A 24,478-nucleotide genomic window follows, 5' to 3' on the forward strand; every position below is an offset into this window, starting at 1 on the left:
TGGGTATCCCCAGCACCTGGCATAGAACATGGCACTGAGTAGGGGCACAGCAAATGTTAGTCAAATGAATGAATGGAATAAAAAATTCAAGAGAAACACGCCACAGGCTTGGATTCTATAATTATAAAAGTGATTTATTGCCTACATTTGCATCTGCATAACCTTTTCTCCAGTGCTTATAAGGAGCTGTCTCTGCCAGGGATGGCCTCTTCTCTCCGTCTGCAGGAGGCCAGCAAATCTTGGGGATTGGGTGCTGCCATCCCCAGAAGCACATTGGTCAAAGATGGGTGTCAAGATTCAGGGTGCAGGGACTTCCCTGGTGGCACAGTGTTTAAGAACCCACCTGCCAATGCAGGGGACACGGGTTCCAGCCCTGGTCCGGGAAGATCCCACATGCCGCGGAGCAACTAAGCCCGTGCGCCACAACTACTGAGCCTGCGCTCTAGGGCCCACGAGCCACAACTACGGAGCCCGTGTGCCACAACTACTGAAGCCCGCGCACCTAGAGCCTGTGCTCCGCAACAAAGAGAAGCCACTGTGATGAGAAGCCCGCGCACCGCAAGGAAGAGTAGCCCCCGCTCGCCACAACTAGAGAAAGCCTGAGCGCAGCAACGAAGACCCAACGCAGCCAAATAAGAAAAAAAAAAAAAAATTCAGGGTGCAGGCCACCGATGGCTGTGGTGCGTGGGGTGCACAAATCCCAAGCAGGCCCTGGAAGGATCCAGGCTGTGCACTTAAGCCTAAAGCCCCCAGCACCACAGCACCACTCGCTTCCACGTCCATCCCTGGGCCTTTCCTGTACCCATGCCTTGGCTAATATCTCCCAATAAAGCAAGAAATGGCCCCAAAACCCCATCGTCACACTTTCCCCTTTGAAACTGTGCTGCCTCTCCCCCCAATCCTCCTTCTGCTATTTAAGAGCCTCCCGCAGGGCACACAGAAAACGGATGCTGAGGTCCTGCTGGAAATAAGACAGAGGTTGGGCAGTACCCTTGGCCTTCTCCATCCCCACGGGCTCACTCTGGCTCCTTTCGCTGGGCCTGCATGGTCTGCGTCCTCTGACTGGAGCTGCCTGGACCGGCGCAGCCCTCCCCCAGGCCTTTGCTCATCCCTGGAGTTGAGGCTGCTGCCTTCTCCTTGCTGCTCCCCGGATTCTCTGAAGCATTTGGTCCCGCGTGGGTGAGAGACAGCAGAGTGTTTTCACCACCCACAGCTCAGACATCTAAAACCGGAACCCCAAATGGGAGATATGACTTTTTCTGCAGATACAGCGGGAAGATCCAGCATGTCTGAGGAAGAGGCAGCTTGGGGCTCAAGACATTTAAAAACCATGAGATGGGGGCAGGGGTGGAGTAAGCATATCATTCCCTCTTCTCAAACTGGATCCTGGCTCTGTTTATCCCCAATTCCCAGGAAGGCCCAAGGACAAAGCTGTCTGTGTTCTGGCAGTGAGGGGGGCCCCTGCACCACCCTTCACATGGGAGGGACAGACCTGGGGATCCGCGGCCAAGGGTGCCCTCCTGTTGAGCAGTCCCTCCTCAGACAGCCTGTTCCCAAGCCCCTGGCCCAGGTGACTGGATGAGGTGTGAGCGGGTGACCCGAGCTGGGCTGTATTCACCAACTAGAAATTTGAAACTGAACTGCTGGACTGGGAGGCATACAGGCTAGACAACCAATTTCAACCCGGAGAAGCAGAAAGATCAGGCTGCTGATGTGTGGAGGTGAGCAGAGACCACGCGGTAAGAGAGAAACCAACGCTCAGCTATAGGAGGGAGTCGGACAAAGAGAGGGAACAGGTGACAGAGAGAGAAGCAGGGCCTGGATAGGGCGTGGTGAGCGAGGTAGCCAGGGCACCCATTTCAGGAGTCACTCACTCTGGGGCTTGTGCCAGGGCAGGGTCAGCACCTGAGGGTGGGTGCCTCCTTAAATGCCATGCCCTCGGCATCTGGCTTGCCTCACCCTGTCTAGACCCCGAGAGATGGAGGGAGCTCCAGAGAGAGAAAGGTAAAGACAGAGACAGAGAGGAGAGACAGAGGAACACAGAGAGACAAAGGTGGGTGGAGAGAGACAGAGGGAACAAGGCAGACACAGAGAGAGAAACACAGGGATATGGCCACAGGCCGATGGTACAGACAGAGGGATAGACAGAAGCTCTCTTGGTCCTTCTGATTCCACCCCGGAGAGGCCTGACTATGCTTCATCTCTGTGGGGTCTGTGATGGGTACACCTGAACCTACCCTGGAAATGCCTCCTTTGGCCTGAAGGGAGCTGGAGAAGGCTTCTGCCTCTTGCCACTGAAAGATGCCTGGGACACCAGGGTCCCACCCTTGTGAAGTCAGGTGATGCAGAAGGTGGTCCCCAGTAATCCAGGGGAGAAGGCCTACCCAGGAGCAATGCTTCTAGAACAGCTGGGAAGGTGGCAGAACCTGGATGCAGAAGAGCCCTTGAACAAACAGAGGCGGGTCACCTCAGCAGGTAGAAAATCTCGGGTATCAGGGCTCCCAGGGGGTTAAATGGCCTCAGTAAACCAATCAGGACAGGCCTATTATCTTCCTCACTTTCACAGATGAGGAAACTAAAGATATCAAGGCTGTCCAGAAGGTCAGTGACAGCTTTGAATCCAGGCCATTTGGCCCCAGGGCCTGAGCGTCTTCTGCTCTTGGAAGGGCAGGTGGCCTAGGTAACAAGCCCCCACCCTTTCAGCTCCACCCTGATGATGGGACCCTAAAGCAGCAGCAGAAGCGTCTGACTCTGAGCATGATGACCATTTTGTTTTTTCCTACCTGGGTATGTTTAAACAAAAAATAGTTTTTGCAGAGTTAACATTAAATGTGTAACGCTGAAAGCAGGAGGGGGGCCTCCCCTCACCCTGGTCATGTTTCTCAGGCCCCGTCTGCCAGCCACGTGGCTCTCACACGGTGGCAACAGTCACCCAGATGTGATTCTGAATTCTGACATTTCATAAGCATTTCCAAATATGTATCTTGCGAGACCCACAAAAAGACAGGATGAGAAAGAGCAATGACACTTTTTAACCCCAGGCGCTGCAAATACAGAAACTCTCACATGGACAAAGCAATAGAGAACAGAGCAATAGAGCAGGTGACAAGCAGAAATAGAGAGCGGGGAGAAAACCAAACCAAACCCCCGGCACTAAGCAGAGCAGTGAAGGTCTGAGAGGCTCATTCAGACCAAGAACTGTCTCACGGGCAGAGAGAAGTAGGCTTATCTGAGACTCAGGGCAGCAGGGTCCTCAGCATGAACTTTGGGGTCTAAGAGGCCTGGGTCGCCCTCAGCAGCTCTGCTGTGTGCTCCTGGGCAAGTCACTCCGCCTCTCTGAGCCTCCGTCCCTCACTTGTACAAGGAAGGCACTTGCACAGGGTCGTCATGGGGACTAAGTTCCAGCCCAGAGCCGGGGACCCAGGAAGGGCTCTGAAAACGCCAGCTTCCCTGCCTGGCTTCCCAGGTGAGGCCAGGGCTGCCCGGGGCCCACCCAGCCTCCCGCACAGGCAGAATCCGGCATAAAAGGAGACCTGGGGGTGGGGGGGCGGGTGCAGAGTGGAGGTGCTTCAGGGCACGCGAGCTGTCAGTGGGCAGGCCTGGAGTGACTGCCCTGCTGCCTCCAAATCTAGCCCTGGCCACGCCCACTGAGGGCCCTCCCCCCTGCATGGAGGAGCCACATTTCAACACCAGGGACCCAGGAGCACCCTGGGAAGTAAACACCCAGATACCAAACATACCAGACATTCTCCCACATAAGCACGGCTGCCCGGAGCCAGGGGCTGCAGAACCTCCCCACCCCCTGCCTCCACCACCCTACCCTTCAGACATCAACAAAGCGGGCCAGTCCAGGGGCAAGACCTCGGCCAGGCCGGCCAGGCTGGGCCCACAGTCCCCTCTGCCTCCTGCCACCCCTGCAGGGAGGAATGAGGAAATGCCAGGGGCCCTTGTCCAGCACCCTTGCTGACCCCCTGCAGCCCGCATGGCACAGGCCCTTTCCCCAGTATCTCTCCTGGGGCTGAGCCGTCGGAGACTCCACCCTCCTCTCTGTCCCATCTTCTCCAGCCAGGCCCTCTCACTCCGAACGGCCAAGGTATGGACCTCAGCTATGAAATACCGGACAGTTTTAGTAAACAGTGGGCCAGGCTGTAAGAAAATTCAGGACAAACGGTCAGTCAAAGGGCTGGCGTTGCAAACTCAAGCCACCCCCAGGAGCCAAGCAGGTCAAGGTTACTGAGGGAGGACGGCTGGATGAGGGTCTGGCCCCCAGAGGGGACACCCCCCACTCGCCCCAGGGCAGAGAGGGCTCAGTGTGGCCAAATCCTCCAAGTTTTCAAGTCTAGCTGAAAATGTGAGCTTGTGGGTAAAATCTCCCCATTTTTAAGGTTGGCAACGAATTCCATTTTGAAAAGAACGCTGCAGGAGCCAAGCAAAACACATCTGTGGGCTGCCCCGGCCGTGGGCTACTAATGTATGATCCCTGGCCAGAGACAGACCCCGGCGGGGTTGGTCACCAGACACCCGGTTCCAGTCACCGCGCTGCCCCCTCTCTCTGACCTTGGGTCAATCAGCCCACCTCCCATCCCGTGGCGCATCTTTAATAAACACAAAGGCTCCCACTTCCCCTAACCTTCAAACACTTCTACGGGGTGGGTGCTAGGGGCCTCATTTTACAGGTGAGGAACCAAGGCAAAGTGTCTGCCCAAGGCCACCAAGCTGGGGAAAAACAGGGATTCGGTTCCCATACAACACACTGCCTTCCAACACTGGGCCGGACCAAGAGCTCCCCAAACCCCAGCCAGCTCTGACTCCCTGGGGTTTCATTCGTGTGACCCTCAGGGGTCACGAGTGCAGCACTGGCTTTACTGAGGGGAGAGGGAGGGCCGTGTGGGAAGGGGACTCTTGGCAACACTGAGGCCAAGATGATGAAACCAAGGCCCAGGGGAGGGAGAGCTCGCTCCAAGGCTCACGCTGGAGGGCAGGGCCTGGGTCCTCACAAAGTCCAAGGGACACTGAGGGTCAGTCCCTGGGCCTCCTGGCTCCACCGACTGTGCATCACACCCTCTTTCTGGAATTCTCTCCGCCCTGGACGCTCAACACTGACCTTGTGTGGTCTCCTACTTCTCTGACTCTCCTTTCCTGTCTCTTGCCCGGGACCCTCTATACATACTGCCTCCGGATCACCATTTCCATCTACTCGTGTGGTTTCAGCCACCACCTCTTCTCAAATGCCAAACAAATCTTTATTTTCAGACCAAAAGCTCCACTGCCAGCTGGACATTCAATCCGGATGTCCCTCAGCCCCTCTAAGTCTTTATCCTCAATTGGTGGCTTCACCTCTATTCTCCACCCCACCTGGCACCACTGCCGAGTCATTCAAGGAGGCAGAAACTCAGGCCTCGCCCCTCACCTGTCCCTCTCCTTATCTCCAGTTTTGACCAGACAGGCCATCCAATTCTACATCCTAAACCTTCCTCAGATTTGCTCCCCACTCTCTATCTCCCCTGCCACTTTCCAGGCTCTCTCTCTTCTCGCTGTCTCTGTCTCTGTCTCTCCACTTCTGTCTCTCTCTCCTGCAACACCTCCTAGGAGGCCTCCTGACCCTGCACAACGATCCTCTATCCCAGCCATTGGAGGGAACTTTCTAAAATGCAAATATGATCCAGTTATTGGCCTTCAGGGGCCTCCTCAATACCATCAGGATAAAGCCCAAGCTCCTAATGTACCCAGCAAGGCTCCCCGTGACTGGGCCCCACCTGCCGTGGTCTCACCTCCTATCTATTCCTACCCTACATGCCATGTTCCTGCAACCTGGAGCCTCTGTTATACCTCACACTGCCCTGGCCTCATGCCTTTGCCTCTGTTGTCCCCTTGGCTTACTCTCACGCTGTACCTTCAGCTCAAGCATCACCTCCTACAGGAAGTCCTCCCTGATTCTCATCACCTCCAAGTTGGGGAGGTGTCCCTCTGCTCTGGGCTCTCATAGAATCTTGAGTTTATCCTGGCCTCTACTGTGCTATATACTAGCCTCAGTTTCTGCCCCCACTGAACTGGGAGTTCCATGAGGGCAAAGTCCATGTCTTGTTGACTTTCTGTGTGCCCAGCATCTTGTAGAGTTTATGGCCATCAGTAGCACTCAATAAATGTTTGCTTAAGGGAGGCCCGATCCACAGAGCTGGTGACCTGGACAAGAAGCCAGGACTCCTGACTCCCAGTCCAGTGCCCTTTTCAACTGCTCCCAATGCCAGGCTGTAATCCAACACTTTCACCTATGAACAAACCCACACATCTGGACGCCCTGTTCACTCAAAGCTCCAGCCCAGCCAACCACCAGGTGAAGGCTCTGAACAAGAGCTGGCAGAGGCAATGGCTCCACCTGCCAAGACGATGCACTCGGCTCTCCCAGCTGGGGGCACGAGCAGGTGGAGAAGCGATGGCTCGGTGCGCTGGGCCTCTGCAGGAAAGCGTGGGGAGCAGCAGGGCTGAAAAGTAACTCCATCCTGAGGTTCTGGAACTAAGAAGACCTAGAGATCCTTGATTCCTGCTGCATCCACAGGCCTGGGAACTCTAGTTCAGGGAAGGAGAGTGAGTCTGCCCAGGTCTCTGGATCAGACAGCAGTGAGACCAACCAGAACACCACTGCTTTCTGGAAAGAAGCAGGGAACATCTCCTTTACAAACTGAAAGCCTGCCCCCACTCTGGTTGCATTAGAGCCATGGGGGATCCATCCAAACTGACCTGAGTGCTCACATCTCAGCAAGAGGAAGCAACTCTGGACCTTGGCCTTCCCAACCCCCACCCTTACGCCCGTGGTCCTCAGAAAATCCTCCTCCTGGATTAAGAGAACCCATAAAACAATAGGCTGCCCAAGGTTTGGGCCTGGTTTATATGCACAGAGTAGGAAAGGGCCATTCTCTCAGAAAGCAGTGGAGAACAGCCCATTTCCACTGCTAAGAAAAGGCAGCATTGTGTTTGGAACAAAGCCTGAAAAAGCCGGCTGGGCAGGGTGGCAGCCATCTGTGGACCGCCCTGCTAAGCGGAGAGCAAACACTGTTACTGCAAAAGTGAGGGGGAGGCGAGGAGACAGGAAAAATCACCTTGGCTCCGGCAGAAACGTAACATTGAAGAGAAAAGGGACAATGGCTGCCAGGATATCCTTCTGTGGACAAGAGCTATCTGAAGAATGATGGCTCTTTTTTGTTGAAATACGTCTATTACAGGCCCGTTTCATATTTATGGTTTAGGGAGGTTTGGTTTCCCACTAGGCAATCAATCAATTTTCTTGCCCAATTGACACTCACTTCAAAAAGATGAGAAAAGGAGAGAAATAGTGGCCCCCACAAGATTCTCCCCACCCCCAAAAGACTGGTAAGAAGCAGAATATATCTGGCAGGGAAAAATCCATTTTCTTCTCAAAAAGAGTTAACCATACAGTTGAAACTGGGTCTTTAACAACAGCAACAACAAGAAGCAGTGTAGCATGCCTTGATTACACCAGGGCAAAAACAAAAAAAAAACAAAACACCAATAACAACCACAAAAAGCAGAGACAAGAGCTCCTGCAAAATGACTGTCTACAATTAAATGAAAATGCAGTTGTTGCAAAGAATGTTTATGAAGAGGGCTGTTCTGAAAGTCCCAAGCCGGCCAAAGCAGAAGAACATTTCAAGTGTCATCATCCTATTAAAGCCTTGGAAGTCATTTGTCTTTCATCATGAAGGTGAAAAACAAGGTCCTTGGCTTAATTATTCTCCACCAACGCGGTTCTGTTTAATCTGTACGCAGAGTGTGCAGCTGAAATACAGATTTCGGCCAATTTCCTTCAGGCACGAGGCACAGACAACAAATCGCTAAGCAGAATGGCGAACTCTACTTCAAGGGAACAGAACGCCAGCTGATAAGAATCCCACTCAGATGACAATGGTCAAAGGAACGCACGACCGGAGGTGCCTGGCCTGGAGGATGGAGCGGTGATTTTCACCATGCGTGACTTATGCAATGAAATGGATGCAGCTAAAGTTCATAGAGGGGGGAAGGAGGGGTTTCACAGCACCCAGACAGATGAGGGGGGCAGAGAGCAGCCCCCTGCCCCAGTTTTCAGACCAGAGCTGCTGAGACTCTGGGCCAGATTCAGCAAACGAAGGTTCCTTTGGCATCCGAACAGTTTATCCGATTCTCCCTCTTCTAAAACAATAAAGGAGCTGGCCTATCGACAAGCTCGGCTGCTTAATTAATTGGAAAGTCCCTTTGGGTGTGAATGCTGGCAGCAGGAGCATCTCAAGACCTGGAAATAACTGGTTTGGAAATGCTAAGGTGTTTGCAGACTCAGAGAGCAACCCTGCCTAACACAGATTCAGGTACCACATGATGGCATGCGGGTTGCTCCAGGAAGCTTGAGACAGGTTTGGAGAAAAATGTGGCTTTAGACCCTAGTAGCCATTCTCAGAGAGAATCATTGCCAGTCAGAGCTGGAAGGGACGCTGAGTTCTGAGAGCATCAGAACCCACTGGAGGGCTTATGACATCACACATTTGGGGGGCTCTACCCTCTAGAGAGTCTGCTTTAGTAGGTTTAGGGTGAGACTCAAGAGTCTGTGCTCCTCACATGTTCCCAGATGCCAGCTGGTCTGTGCACCCGACTTTGAATAGGGCTGATGTAAACCAGTGGACTTCAGATCGGTTTCAGCAGAAGTCTCTTCTCCAAAGGATACTGTAATATACTAAATAGATAAAGGTGGCATTTTATTAAGGGGCTCAAATTGTATCATATGCTTATTAGAGTCATTCAGTGAGAACATTAGGATGTGGTTGATGCCGAATCTTTAACTCAGAGGTTATGAGGGACAGTTGCAGGTTTCTGACAGCTTCAAGATCCAGATTATTCCTGTCTTATGTTTTCCCTGCATACACAGATCAGTAGTTACAAACGGTGTTTATGTGTATATATGTGTATACATATATACACACACACACACATATGTAAATAATTTTTTTTCAGTTTGCCTTGCACTTTCAGGATGCTCATCAGTAAAGAGAAGTAGCAGAAAGAGCTCTGTTCTGAAATCTATGCAAAACAGATTAACCTGGCACCAGACGTCACCTTGGCAGTGCTCTCCAAAGTGTTAGATTTGATAACTAATAGGTATGAGCATGGGTGTGGATCTTGCTTTTTCTAAAAAACAGATTAGATAAAATTATGCCTTAAAAATGAGACCCTGGAGGCTTCCCTGGTGGTGCTGTGGTTAAGAATCCACCTGCCAGTGCAGGGGACATGGGTTTGAGCCCTAGTCCGGGAAGGATCCCACATGCCGCGGAACAACTAAGCCTGTGCGTCACAACTACTGAGCCTGCTCTCTAGAGCCTGTGAGCCCCAACTACTGAGCCCATGTGCCACAACTACTGAAGCCCACGTGCCTACAGCCCGTGCTCCACAACAAGAGACGCCATCGCAATGAGAAGCCTGCGCACCGCAACGAAGAGTAGCCCCCACTCGCCGCAACTAGAGAAAGTCCGCACGCAGCAACAAAGACCAAATGCAGCCAAAAATAAAATAAATAAAATAAAATAAATTTAAAAAATGAGACCATGGCAAGTTACTTAATCTCTCTGAGCCCTGGTTCCCTAACAACTAATGGTACTGAAAGCACCTACCTCACAAGGCTTTTGAACAGATCAAAGGAGATAATCTCTACAAAAGCAGCTGTCAAACCATAAAGTGCACTGCTCATGTGATCCTTCTGTCCTGAAGGCAAACGTCCTCACTCCTTCAAAGACCTGGGCTGGTTTATAAGGTACCACGGGTCTCAACCAATGGCTACAGATTAGAACCACCAGCCCGCCCCACCCAGACCAACTGAACCAGAATCTCTGGGCTGAATGTCAGTATTTTTTAAACACTCCCCAGGGGATGCTAATGAGTAACCAAGATTATTCCATATTTCCTCCCGAGCTCCACACAAAACCCTGCCAGGCTGCTCCCATTGCTTCTGGACGGCCACTAGCAACAAAAGAGAAAGAGAGAAAAAATGTCCCTAACCAGACCCTGACTTTTTCACTGCTGTTGGCCTAAAAGGGGGGCTTTAATCACCACAGCTACTAATTCTGGAGCACCGATACATGCTGGGTGATTTACATACGTTATCACTTTTAATCCTCCCTGTACCTGGGTGAGCTAGATATGATTCTTGCCCATTTTTACAATAGCTTTATTGAGATAAAATTCACACATACTGTACAATTCACCCACTAAAACTATACAAATTCAACAGCTTTAAGTATATTCACAAAGTTGTGCGACCATCACCACGATCAATTCTAGAGCATTTTCATCACCCCCCCCCAAAGAAACTCCATACCCTTTAGCCATCACCCCTGACTCCTCCCATCTCCCCCAGCCCTGGGCACCAGGAGACTGGTTCTCCTTCTTGTCTCTATAGATTTGCCTATTCTGGACATTTCATATCAATGGAATCATACAATATGTGGTCTTTTGTGACTGACTTCTTTCTTTTTTTTTGGCTGCGTTGGGTCTTCGTTGCTGCATGCAGGCTTTCTCTAGTTGTGGCGAGCAGGGGCTACTCTTCGTTGCGGTGCGCAGGCTTCTCATCGCGGTGGCTTCTCTTGTTGCGGAGCACGGGCTCTAGGCGTGCAGGCTTCAGCAGTTGTGGCGTGTGAGCTCAGTAGTTGTGGGTCGTGGGCTCTAGAGCACAGGCTCAGCAGTTGTGGCGCAGGGGCTTGGCTGCTCCGTGGCATGTGGGGTCTTCCCGGACCAGGGCTTGAACCCATGTCCCCTGAATTGGCAGGTGGATTCTTAACCACTGCGCCACCAGGGAAGTCCCATGACTGGCTTCTCTGACTTCATGTTTTCAAGGTTCACCATGTTGTAGCACGTACTTTATTCCCTTTTATGGCCAAATGATATTCCATTGTATGGATATAGCACGTTTTATTTATCCATTCATCAACTGAGGGACATTTGGGTTGTTTCCACTTTTGAGATATTATGAACATTCCTGAACAACTTTCTGTGTGGACATATGTTTTAATTTCTCTTGGTCATATATACCTAGGAGTGGAATTGCTGGGTCATATGGTAACGCTATGTTTAGCCTTCTGAGGAACTGCCCGATTGTTTTCCATAGTGTCTGCACCATTTTACATTCCCAACAGCAGTCTATGAGGATTACAACTTCTTTACATCCTTTACTGATACTTGTTATTATCTGTCCTTTTTGTTATAGCCATCCTAGTGGATGTGAAGTGGTATCTCACCGTGGTTTTGATTTGCATTTCTTTTATAGCTAATGACGTTGAGCATCTTTTTATGTGCTTATACTTCTTTGGAGAAACGTGCATTGAGATACTCTGCCCACTTTTTAATTGGGCTATTTGTCTTTTTATTAGAGTTGTAATAGTTCTTTATATATTCTAGATACAAGTCCTTTATCAGATCTATAATTTGAGAAAATTCTCATTCTGGGGATTGTCTTTTCACTTTTTGTCCTTTGAAGCACAACAGTTTTTAATTTTGAGGATGCCCAATTTATTTTTTGTTGCTTGTGCTTTTGGTGTCATATCTGATCCAAGGTCACAAATATTTGTGGCTTTTTCTTCCAAGAATTTTGTGGTTTTAGCTCTTACAGTAGGTCTTTGATCCAACTTGAGCTAATTTTTGTATATGTTTGGAGTTAGGGAGGAAGCTGAAGCTCAAATGTCTAGTAACCTCCAGAGCCAGACTGTTCCGATCAGCAGTCCTGCCTGGCTACATGGCTTCCAAAGAGCCCCGGTTCTGTACTGGTGGTGGCTCGTGGTAGAGGCAGGGAGGAGGGCCACGGAAGCAAGCCGTGGAGGAGCTTGTCACCCAAGACAGGCACAGGCAGTGTACTCAGTAAAGGGGGACCCTGCGGCCAAAAAGCAGAGCACAGTCAACGAGCCCCACAGAGGGCAGGACATGTGCGGGCTCACGGGGTCGCTAAACCCAGAGGTGACCCATCGACCTCACTCCAGGGATCTCTGCAGCCTACCCGAATCTGCCCCAGTGTCCTTCTAGGTCTCCGAGCTCCAAGCTCAAGTGAAGTTGTCTTATGTCTTTTGGGCACAGTTGAAGGGAAAGAGATTTGGCTGGCTCCAGAGTTGTTCAGCCAGAGAAGGACCCGGGAGCGGACTCAGTTTCCCAACTCTGAGTCCATATTACCAGTGGGTCTGGGGACACCAACGTAAGATGACCAGCATTGATAGAAGAGGCCACTTCATAGGGCTGCTAAAAAAACTAAGGATTCATGAGAATTCTGAACACCACAGGAAACAAGATAAGGGGTCACACAGGGCAGCTTAGTGGAAATCACAGGGCTGAAGGGCCTTTTCGTTCACAGTTGGTGATGGTAACTACAACTGTGGCTGCATGTAAACTATCAGTACATAAACAGAAACAGGAAGGTCCGCCTGCCTCCCTGAAACCCAGTCACGGGCACAAGACATTGGAAAGACAAGTGCTGTCAGAATTTGTAGCGTGATTCACTGCAAGTGGACTCAGTCCCTAGTAGAGGTGATCTACAGGTGTAATGCACTGTAGTCGAGGTTATCTTCACACACAGTAAACTTCACAATGAAATTCTATGAGCATCAGTTTCCCCCTTTTGCAAATGAGGAAACTGTGCTCAAAAAAGACCAGCTGACTTGTCCAAGGCCATACAGAGAGTGGGAGATGGAGCTGGATTTTGAACCCAGAAGCTTGAATCCAAGCCTAGAGCTCTTCCCAGGCCCAAGAAGCAGCCCGTCTGGTTAGAAAGCCAGGACGGTGCCCCACTCCCACGACACCTGGACACCTCCAAACACTCAGGCCACCCACCACATCCAAGGGCAAAATACCTCAAGCAAATGAAAGCCCAAGGAACAGTTTTTGAATCAATTATAAAAACTAACTTGCCTGGGCTTCCATGGTGGCGCAGTGGTTGGGAGTCCGCCTGCCGATGCAGGGGACATGGGTTCCTGCCCCGGTCCGGGAAGATCCCACGTGCCACGGAGCAGCTGGGCCCGTGAGCCGTGGCCGCTGAGCCTGCGCGTCCGGAGCCTGTGCTCCGCAACGGGAGAGGCCACAACAGTGAGAGGCCCGCGTACCGCAAAAAAAAAAACCCACTAACTTGCCTGATCCACACATATGAAAAGTAATCACAATCATGTCTTACATTTGTTGTGTATCTTATTAAGTGCCAGGCATATGTAAAGCCCTTCTTTACCTGCATTAGTTCACTTAATTATCACAGCAGCACTAGAAGGTAGGTGCTATCATTATCCCCATCTTAAAACAGAGATGTAAGAAGGCAGCATGGGACTCCTTGAACTTTTCAGAAGTGTCTGGTTTCTGCTAAGAACATACAGATCCAGCCATGTCCCTACGACCACCTCTCCAAGGAACCCAGTGCTAGGACAACAGCGGGTGTGACCAACCTGTGATGTTAAATAAGAGATTTGGAACCCTCGTGAATGCTCAGGGTATGGTATCAAATAAGACTCAATACCACAGGGACCAGAGTTAAACACACGCATGGTTGCCTTTAGCTATCACTCGTTTGCCCTCAAATTACATGATTAAAGATAAAAAAAAAAAAAAGCTAACAGCTTTGGAAAATGTGCTAACAAAGTGACGGAACTAAAGTGGAAATTTAGGATTTCAAAGATGAGTTGGGAGACTCTATTCCAAGAAGGGACAGATTGGATCTCTCTGCCAAGCAAGTATGAGACAGAAAAAGCGTCTGAGTCAGAGGGAAGAAGGCCAATGCTATTCCAAAGAGCCACAAATTAAAAACCAATTATGCAAGGCTTGCTAAAAAAATGTCAGTGGGCTGCCTTTATGTTTTAAATCACTAAAAACATAAGCATGCTTATGCCAACATTTACCCAGCACATCAGCTGGTTTGGGGAAACTTTATGCTCAGGCTAAACATGGATGAACATTTTGGTCTTTTTGGTGAGCAAACTCCTAGGGTGAGCACACCTTCCAAGACCACACTGTAGTTCATGGATTCGAAGTCCCACTTCTTCCAAAGGCGAAAGCCTTCTAAATGTTCTCTAGGGCCCCTGGAGAAGTTGGGAGATGGCCAATGTGAAATCCACGAACAGCTAAGTCTCCTCTCCTGTTCTCAAGAGGAGAGGAGAAGGATCTTGTCGCTACATGCAGGATGTGCTGGAGAGACAGAATCCACGATGGAATGCACACACTGATTCCTCAAGGGGACACCCTCAGAAGCCTCCCTGATAGGGATCAGAAGAGAACAAGAAGTACAAACAGATAAAGTCAGGTTCCCAAATGTAGCCAAGTACTCTCTGGGCCTACTAAAAACACAGATTCCCTGGACTCTGCCCTCTGAGATTCTGAGTTCATGGGCCCAAGGCTGGGTCTGGAAATGCGGATTCATAAGAAGTTTGCCAAGTGGTTTTGATGATCAACCAAGTTTGGGAATGGTTGGTTTGATTTTCATTGTGTCCTCTTGTCTTTGGTCTGAAGTCGCTTATGTTCAGAAACAGAAAAAGAAAGGGACAAATGCTTGGAGGTGAGAATTGGGAGATATAGAAACCAAGGGATGGAAAGTGTAAGTGACTTGCCAAGTTGACACAGCTAATTAATGTTCAAACCAACAAGCATGTGTTAAACAGTCTACAGGCCAGGCACTGTCCACCGACTGGTGGAAGTAAAAAGGAATGGAAGATGTAGTCCCCATCCTTGGGACCTAAGCACAGGACACAAACTCAAAAGCCGGCTGGTGACAATAGGCATTGTGAAACAGGCTGGGAAAGGCAACAGGAGGTGGTGGGGACTGCGGAGAAATGAGGACCACATGCCAATACAGCGAGCTCAGCTCCAGCTTCTCGTTGCATGTAAGGGTGTGGGTCTAGAGTGCCCAGATATTCTGGGTTTTTTAAAGAAGCCAAAAAGTCCACATTTCCTGGCTTTTAAATATAGCAACTCATTCAATAAAAAAAAAGAAGAAGAAAAAAAAAAACCCACACTGTGAGGGCCAAACAAGATTCATCTGTAGGCTGACTCCTGCCCGTGGAATGACAGTTTGCAATCTCTTTCTTAAAAGGTCATCCAGACTCTCTTGAACTTGAGTCCCCTCTAGAGCACTGCAGAGTGACACAGAGGGTGAGGGGTCCCATCCAGCAGGTTGTTAGGTCATTGCTTGCTCTGCGTGTGTGTATGCGTGCTTGCGCGCGCACGTGCACACACGCAAGGGCGGGGCTTCTGGCCTCCCTCCGCCACTACTGGAAATGCATTCCAGGCCCAGAGGCAGGGCATGGCCACTGCAGCCCACTCAGAGATGACCCGCCCAGGAAGGGCCGAGATCTCCAGGACAACAGAGAGTGCTTGGTGGAGGACTCCAGCTTAAGGGGCTGCAGAACAAAAAGTGGAGGAAGGAAGGAAAGCTCTGGAGAAAGCCAGAGAGCAAAGCTGTCTTGAAAAGGAGTATTGAAAAGGAAAGAAGTACAAAGAGAGAGAGAGAAGCATCGGCTCTAAAAATCCCAATATAACATGCCCAGATTCCCTAGCCAACCCTCACAATGAGCAGTCTGGCCACTTCCCATCCACTTGGTTTTCTTAGCTTTTCTTCACGACACTGACCACTACCTGGCCTTTTATATTGTATATGAATTTGCTTATTTTTGGATATCCCCACTCCACTACATAGTCCAAGAGAAGGTGGACTTTGTCGACTTTGCTTATGGTTCAGTTCCCAGTGTCTGGCCCGGTGCTTGGCACATGGTAGGTGCTTAGCATGTATCTGTTGGACAAATGGACTGCGGGGAAGCACCTCCACAAAAATAGTTTCACGTGATGTGACAACCCTATAATATTGGGTTGGCCAAAAAGTTCGTTCAGGTTTTCGTAACATCCTACGGAAAAACCCGAACGAACTTTTTGGCCAAGCCAATAAAAACATCAGCACAAAGCATTTCATCATTTACAAAACGCGTCCTTTAACTTAATTCCTCTGATTTTCTTTTACCCAACTGCTTCATGTATTTGGACATGGCCCAAGAGGCTGCTGGCCTCCATAAGGCGGACAGCCCAAGAGCCAGCTGGGACAGAGCTGCCTGCACAGCGGCTCGGCCCGTCCTCTCTGCGGGGGCCTGGGAGATGACACGGCTGCAGAACTGACGGGCTCAGCGTTAATCTGGGCGTGTCATCAAAATGATGGAGGATTCTGGGGCCAGGTTCATCCGGCTTCCCCAGCCCAATAGAGTACTGATTAGAGGCCTGGAAATCTGGCAGGGAGCACAGGAGGCAGCATAGCATAAGGTTTAAGCTTTGGCTGAAAAGTCAGACTGCCTGGCCTCGTTTCGCAGCTGTGTGACCTTGGATGTCCCCAAGACTTGTTGACTGCATCCACAATGTGGACATAACAATAACAACAGCAATAATAATGACCTCAAAAGGGTTCTCATGCGAGTTCAACAAGATGCTGCAGAGAGCACCCAGCACTGTGCCTGGTGCACACCGCTATCCCAGCAGCACTGTCTTGCCCACGCGGGGCCCAGCTCTGCCACCTTCCGGCCGTGAGACCCCGAGTGACTTGACCTCCTCCTCCCTGGACCTCAAATTCCTCTTCTTTATTTTTTTATTTATTTTTCAATTTTTTAATTTTATTATTATTATTTTTGGCCGTGCCGCGTGGCTTGCGGGATCTCAGTTCCCTGACCAGGGATTGAACCCGGGCCACAGCAGTGAAAGAGCTGAGTCCTAACCACTGGACCACCAGGGAATTCCCAAATTCCTCTTCCTTAAAATGGGGAGAACCAGATCACCAGGATCAGGTAAGGAATACACAAGACTCTACATGTTGAGCCCTTAGCACAGGGCCTGCTACATATTAAACGTTTAATAAATGTGAGCTCGTATCTTATTATTATTCAAGAAAGTTTTACTAGTCCAAAATGCCAGTGTGAAAATCCACCAAAGGCAGTGTGCCGTATGCAAATAAATCTTCGGGACATAAGGTTCTCCAGCTGCAAGTTTCTCTCCCAACCCCCTTTATCTTTCAGTTGCTCTCAGAATGAATCCCCACCCATCTTGGGTCTGACCCAGAACACCGGAGGTCGGTTCCCAGTGCAGGGCTGACCTTACTCCACGCCAGCACCCACTACGCTGCAGTCTGACAGCGACCCACTACGCTGCAGTCTGACAGCGAGGGAGGGGACATGCAAATATGCCCTAAAAATGGCTTGTTATTTTCACAGCCTGGATGGTGTGTGTTTGGGAGGACGGCACGTCACTGTCAGGTACAGGGCATATGTCACCAATTTGGGGGAGGCTGTGAAATGTAAAAATACCCAATCCAAATAAAGGCCTTTTCAAAAAAAAAGAAAGAAAGGAAGGAAGGAAGGAAGAAAGAAAGAAAGAAAGCTCCTCCGGTGCCTTTTGCAGAGCGGGGAGGTGGTAACTCAGCCCCTGCCTCCAGGCAGATCTCAGAGACCAAAGCACCGGCCCCTCATCAACCCCACAGCCTCAGTGCCCCTGCTCAGCTACTGGTTTTAAATACTATGGAATGACCCAGAAATGAATGCTTTCAAGTTCTGGGGCTGGGAAGGCAAAATAGCACAAGACCAAAGATAAGGGCTCTCCGCAAAGAACACAGAGCACTAACTAAGCCAGGAAGTGCTATCCACAGCACGCTCATTGACAAAATCAATTCAGAAGAATATAATTACCCGTCAACTCTCATCTTGTTATCAACCGTCTTTAGTGGGCATCTACAGGGCACCTAATCCAGGTGTCTCCAGCATAAATGTCTACAGTACGGGCCACGCGGCCCAAGGTAAACGAAGGCAGCCGGCGGCAACAAAAGCAAAACTGACAGCGTAAGCAAAATCGAGAGGAACAGGGAGGCGCCGGGCCTGTGGGAGGCTGGAGAGAGCAAAGGAGTGAAGCGGGTCCCCCGCTCCTGGCCGTGCCAGAACAGGGCACGGGGTGGCCACATCTTCCCGCTTTGTAATCAAAGATTAAAATCCAAATTTTCAAGTGAAATGTTGGTTCCAGCTTCTTTTAAAACACTGCGCAGGCCAAACAAAACACACCTGAGAGCCACATCCGGCCCGCCAACAGCCAGTGTGCCACCCCCGGCCGAGCTCCCTAGCAGCCTTCTGTGCAATTTTTATGGTACTTATGGGGAAAGGGAGGGCAGAGCAGGAATGGCATTAAAATACCCAACTCCCCCCTGCCGGTACCCAGACACCTTTCTCCACTAAGAGTCCCCCTTTCTGGGACGTCCAGCCCTGTGAGCTCCATCCTACAGGATGAGCCCCCAGCCGGGCGCACCTCTGTCTGTGAATGCTCCCTCCCCGCAGGGCGGCCCAGCACCTGCGTTCAGCTGCCTCCCCCCAGGCCTCTGGCCCAGCCGCCTCTCCAGCTCTCCAGCTCCCACCACCGGCTCCTTCTCCCTTCTGGGCGGGCAGCTACTCTGTCTGGCCTCTGAAGAAACGGCCCTGCTGGGGACCTCACTGGGGCAGGCCTTTGGACAAATCACCAGCCCTGGGGAAGTGACCGGGGGCGTTCCCAGCACTGATGCTCACCCACGCTGGGGACTTCTGCTTCTCCCCGGTCCCCAGGGAAAAGCTACTCTTCTACAAGTACGGCTCACGAGCACTGCAGCTCCAAGGGACCCGAGGAGGGCGTGCTCCACGTGTGGGTCCTCTGCAAACACCAGCTAAGGCAGATGGTGCTGGGCAACTGAGGCCAAGTCCAGCTCTGGCAGCCACTTGGGAAGGGAGCCCACACCACCCCTCCTCCAAGTTCCTGCTTTCAGCTCCAGCCTGAGGCCAAGAGCAATAGAGACAATGATGTGACTAATGATAATAACTGTTGAAGCTAACCCAATATTGGCGTTGCCTTATATACTTTTCAAAGCATGTGCACATTCCCATTATCTCCCCTGACCCCACCCCCAGCACCCCAGAGAGATGGCCAAATGTTATTACTCAATACTTTTATTAGTAATCACTCTTCCCTTGCCCCTCAAAGAACCAGAGACAGGTTGGGCATCCTGCCCTAGCCCAGTGCCTCTCAAACGCTAACGTGGCCCTGAGTACCCCAGGGGAGCTTGTTAAACCGCAGATTCGGATTCCGACAGTCTGGGGTGGGGCCTGAGATCCTGCACGTCTAACAACCTCAAGATGTTACTGACATGGGTGCTACTGGTCCTCAGACCCCATGTTAAACAGCAAGGCTTAGGTCATAGGGTGAGTTTAGGGCTAGACCTAGGACACTAATCCAGGCGTCCTACCCTCCCCCCAGGATCCTGCCCTGGGGGAACAAGGCTCGCTCACCTCACTCTTCACGGGTTGGGGCCTCTTGCCCAGTTTCACCTCCAGGAAGTGCAAAGGGGCAATCATGGCCCCAATGTTGCGGATGTCGGCGTATTTCAGCTCCTCTGCAGTCAGAGCCGAGCTGGGGAGTCCGGTTAGGGGGCCGAGCCCTGGCAGAGAGCCCGCAGTCATGGAAGGGTCTGGGATCTGCCCAGGCATCATAGCAGGAGGAGCGGCAGTCCAGCCTGGAGTGGACAGGAGAAGAGCAGGACAGGCACTGTCAGCCGGGTGAGAGGTTCCATGAGGGGTTTAAGTCCCTGTGTCTCACCAGGACCCCACCCTTCTTTCACCAATGTCCCCCTAAACCCCTTCCCCACCTTAAGGTGCTCTTCCTGCCCTTAAGCCCATTCTGTTATTGAGGGAAACTTGATCAGTTAATTCACACCAAGGTTATTGTTGGCACTTAGGCAATGCTTAACCCAATCACAGGCCACACTGATTCAGCATTTGCCATGGGCTGGGCACTGCGGTAATCCTTCCATCAGTCCCATAAGACTGGGTCAGAGACCATGACACGGAGGAAGAAGCCAAGGCTTAGACAAAAGAACTCGCTCCAGACTGTACACAGTTAAAACTGGAGGAGCTGGATTTAGACTGCAACACGCTGCCTCCGAAGAGAATGGATCAGAATGGAGGCATCTCGAGCACCTTTGCACCTGTTTAAGAGGGAGCTATTTTGCGGCTGTCATGGTGCTTCCCCTCAAATCACACATCCCATTCCACATACTTGTTAAGACACCCTGAATACGAGATGAAGCAGATCTCAGTTAACAGTGAATGTGTGTGTGAGTGTGTGCATCTGGCATCTATGAGGAAGAGACTGCGGCACGGGAGATGGAATTAATTAGCGTGTGCTTCCCCAGTGGAGCCCAGTACGAGAAAAGTCCTCCACGGGCTCTTCACTTTCAAAGCAAACACATATTCTAGCTCCACCAGACCCAGAAGGTTTGCAAAGGAAGGCAGATTCAGGCATGAAAGAAAGACATAAAGTAGACAGGTCAACACTAAGGGAATTCTTCTTCCTTCTTTTCACTGGGGGAAGCTCATGGGTAAGAAACTATCCCTTCAAGGCACAGATGGCAGGGAAGAAAGCTTGTCTGCTAATAAAGCCAGACTTTCTGGCCACTTACAGGGCTCCTACCTATCCATCCATCCATCCGTCCATCCAATTGTCAACCACCTACTAGGAGCCAAGCGGCACTGAGAACACTAGAGGTCAGTTGTGCACAGTGCTGGCTTCTAAACAGCCTTGTAAGTAGCATTTCAGTACAAAACTGCCTCTGGATTCTAACCCTAAGGAAAAAAAAAAATCATTTCTCGGGCTTCCCTGGTGGCGCAGTGGTTAAGAATCCGCCTGCCAATGCAGGAGACACGAGTTCGAGCCCTGGTCCGGGAAGATCCCACATGCTGCAGAGCAGCTAAGCCCGTGCGCCACAGCTACTGAGCTTGTGCTCTAGAGCCCGTGACCCACAACTACTAAGCCCGTGTGCCACAACTATTGAGTTCACGTGCTGCAACTACTGAAGCCCGTGAGCCTAGAGCCTGTGCTCCACAACAAGAGAAGCCACCACAGTGAGAAGCACGCGCACGGCAATGAAGAGTAGCCCCCGCTCGCCGCAACTAGAGAAAGCCCGCGTGTGGCAACGAAGACCAACGCAGTCAAAAATTAAAAAAAAAAAAAAAATCATTTCTCCCCCTTCCTGCCTCGCTGCACAGGGCTATAAAACTAAAACTTCATCTGTCTTGGAAATCCTGGGGGAGAAGCTTTGACCTATCTTTCTACCTTCACTCTCTCTTCCCATAGAAAGGGGTGCATTTGGCAAGACAAAGATGTGATGTCCGTCAGACCACTTTCAGTGAGAAAGTCACTCCCTCCACCCTCTGGAGCCACGCCTGCAATGCAGAGAGGGCTGCAGGCTGCCACGCCAGGAGGCTGCTCTGGGGCATGGTGGATGAGCTACTTGTCTCCCCGGAACTCCTCCAGGGAGAATAAGAAAGGGGCCAGTGTAAGGACTCACTCCTCTGTGGCGAAATGATGCCTGGACCCGGCCACGTGGATATTTGGCAGGCGGTGGGGGGTGGGGGTGGGGAGCGGAGGGGGGCGATTTCAGGCTACCTGAGCCAAACTGACAAAGGAAACTCATACCTTTTCCTCAGAAGAGGGGAAAAAAACCTACAAAACTCCCCCTTCTAGACCTGAACTGATGCTACAAGGAGTCAGCAACCCCAGGAAGGATGTTTAACTGAGCTAGTCAAAATGGACAGGAGATGGGAAGCTTGAAATGTCCTATGCCTGGTGTTTCATCTGGACACAAAGCCCTACCAGGGGAGAGAGGCATCACACCTCAGGTATGGAGCAAAGCAAAAATACAGTGCAAAATCCCCTCCTTGGTCAGAAGCCCCAGAACCTCCCGATACTGTAAGGACCCATTCATGTGTGGCAAAATGTGCCATGTGGCCACTTAGCGAGTGGAGGGGTGATTTCAAGGGGTGAGGCATGCACATTTCTGGCGCAGAAAGGATAATCAACAAACACTTGACGAATGAATGAACGAAGAAACGAATGATAAATTCATGGCGGAGCAAAATTCAGTGAGTAGGGTAAGGATGTGTCTCTGGAAGTTTATATGCTTGTTATCCACGTCCAGATTATTCGTTCCCACGGTAGACCCCAAGAAAAATCCTCCAGAGGCTTCTGTATGTTTCCCCGCCAGAGCCATCTCAGGAGATGGAAGCCAGACCCCACTCTGTTCCGGGAATGATAGGCTCGGCTTGCAGCTTCTGTTTATTTTCAAACAGAAGGTATAAATGAGACACTAACAAATGATCCCAAAATATAATGAATTCTCTGCTACTGTGAGAACCCCTCTGCCAGAGCGAGAACCCACTGGGAGCTGCAGCCCCATGAATTCTTACCATTCCTGCTCCCCTGTGAACCTGTCCCACTGACGAGCCTCACCCAGGGAATTAGGCACCAGGTTTTCCTCTGCAGAGGCAAAAGATCCCCCTCTCCTGCCTTTCCTCTCAAGGGTGCCCCTAACTGCTCAGATACAAACCACAAAGTCCTTAACACATGCCATTCCTAGGAGACAACCACAACAGCTGACATTCACCAGCGAGAAGTCATCCTAAAGGGCTCCGGGGGTGGGGGGCCGAAGATGGAGGAGCTAAAGCAGCTGCCTTTCATAACTGGATCCCCATTAACTGGAAGGAGCTGACTGATGAGCCAAGGCTGAAAGGCAACTTGGGTGCTTCGAAAAATAAAACAATTTGATGTGATTTAGGAATCTATAAAAGGCGGGGGGGGGGGGGGCGGGTGGCAGGGAACCAATAACAGCCAGGAGGAATTTACCCACTTCAAGGAAGACAGAGGAAAGATGACAAGATGTGAAATCATCTCCCACACTGGTTGTTCCATACAGAAGTAATTTAGTGGGAGAAAGAGAAGTACACACAACATAAGGAAGATAAACACCCTCCACGTCTCCATTAGTAACTGGGATGCACAAATAAAGAGCAAACACTATACACTGGCAGAAGACCCATATCGGCAAATAGTGCCTGTGCTTCAAAAGACAGGCCTAGAATCCAAAAAGACTTTGGCACCCCAATGTTCACTGCAGCACTATTACCATAGCCAGGTCATGCAAGCAACCTAAATGCCCACAACAGACGAATGGATAAAGCAGATGTGGTACATATATACAATGGAATATTACTCAGCCATAAAAAGGAATGAAACTGGATCATTTGTAGAGACGTGGATGGACCTAGAGACTGTCACACAGAGTGAAGAAAGTCAGAAAGAGAAAAATTTCGTATATTAACGCATATATGTGGAATCTAGAAAAATGGTACAGGTGAACCGGTTTGCAAGGCAGAAATAGAGACACAGATGTAGAGAACAAACGAATGGACACCAAGGGGGGAAAGCGGGGAGGGGGGTGGTGGTGGGATGATTTGGGAGATTGGGATTGACATATATACACTAATATGTATAAAATAGGTAACTAATAAGAACCTGCCGTATAAAAATTAATTTAGGGCTTCCCTGGTGGCGCAGTGGTTGAGAGTCCACCTGCCGATGCAGGGGACGCGGGTTCGTGTCCCGGTCCAGGAAGATCCCATATGCCGCGGAGCGGCTGGGCCCGTGAGCCATGGCCACTGAGCCTGCACGTCCGGAGCCTGTGCTCCGCAACGGGAGAGGCCACAACAGTGAGAAGCCCGTGTACCTCAAAAATAAATAAATAAATAAATAAATAAAAATAATAAATTCAAAAAAAGACTGGCAATTCAGGACACTGACCAGGAACAACTTGGAAAACAGCCGATGAAGAAAAACTGGGTAATGCACAGATCAAAGATGAGACTGACAAGCAAGGCATGAATAAGACAGAAAGCATTCTGGAGGTCACAAGTGGACCCTAAGCTGCTGCTGAGACTAAGATTCGGGGTGGTTTGATGCAGCTTCCTGAGAGGCAGCTTGAAAGAAACAGGGACCAGGTGGATCCGAGGGAAAAGAACCTAAAGAAAAAATCTGATATCTGTATCTCTCTATCCGGACTTCCTCAGGGACTTGTAGGCACACGATTTGGGATGCTGCCTTGTACAAGTAGAAAAAAAAGTCACAAAACACTTCAAGTCCAGAAAATGGGCCCTGTTGGGAGATATTAAGATGAAGTCATTTCAGCCAAAAGAATGAAGAGATAACTTAAAAACTTAAGTTTTTCCATCTTATTTTCTTCTCTTGTTTACTGTATGTAAATCTAAGATATTATCATATTCTTCAATGGGAGTATCTATAAATAAACAATAGTCTTGCTTTGACGTGTCAAAATCGTAAAAGGCTACTCATATTAGAAAGCGCCCAGTAATTGGCATCTTCATCTAGAATGGCAAAGATAGGTTTTCTTTTTTAAAGACAGATCAAGAGAAAGTTAGGATCTGCATCATGAACTTTCTGTCCGTCCATAGGAAAAAAAGTTTAAGGAAGGCTCTAAAATCCCTGGGTCTCTTTGAGAAGGTTTGCTCCCCTCCAGGCAAACAGCTGGCCTGGGCTGGCATCAGGAGGCAGGAATGGGTGTGCAAATGAGTGCAGATAGCCTAAGGCTGCAAGGCTT

The 24,478-nt window shown here is 50.3% G+C and overlaps 1 protein-coding gene and 1 non-coding gene across 5 annotated transcripts in view; both read right to left on the reverse strand.

Moving 5' to 3' along the window:
* JDP2 (Jun dimerization protein 2) overlaps positions 1–24,478 on the reverse strand; it is a 41,694-nt gene that overhangs the window by 11,648 nt on the left and 5,568 nt on the right. For 3 of the 4 annotated variants that reach the window (XM_033850820.2, XM_073800218.1, XM_033850821.2), the window contains exon 2: positions 19,320–19,543. The exons of the other annotated variant lie outside the window; for it this stretch is intronic. In XM_033850820.2, the coding sequence (XP_033706711.1) occupies positions 19,320–19,543 (224 nt within the window). The remainder of the gene's footprint in view (positions 1–19,319; positions 19,544–24,478) is intronic. 4 annotated transcript variants of the gene reach the window in all.
* Positions 16,688–16,759, reverse strand: TRNAE-UUC (transfer RNA glutamic acid (anticodon UUC)). Its single transcript has one exon. It is a non-coding gene; the product is annotated as a tRNA-Glu (tRNA).

The sequence above is a fragment of the Tursiops truncatus genome, chromosome 2 (genome assembly GCF_011762595.2).
Source record: "Tursiops truncatus isolate mTurTru1 chromosome 2, mTurTru1.mat.Y, whole genome shotgun sequence".
In the NCBI taxonomy this organism is placed as follows: domain Eukaryota; kingdom Metazoa; phylum Chordata; class Mammalia; order Artiodactyla; family Delphinidae; genus Tursiops; species Tursiops truncatus.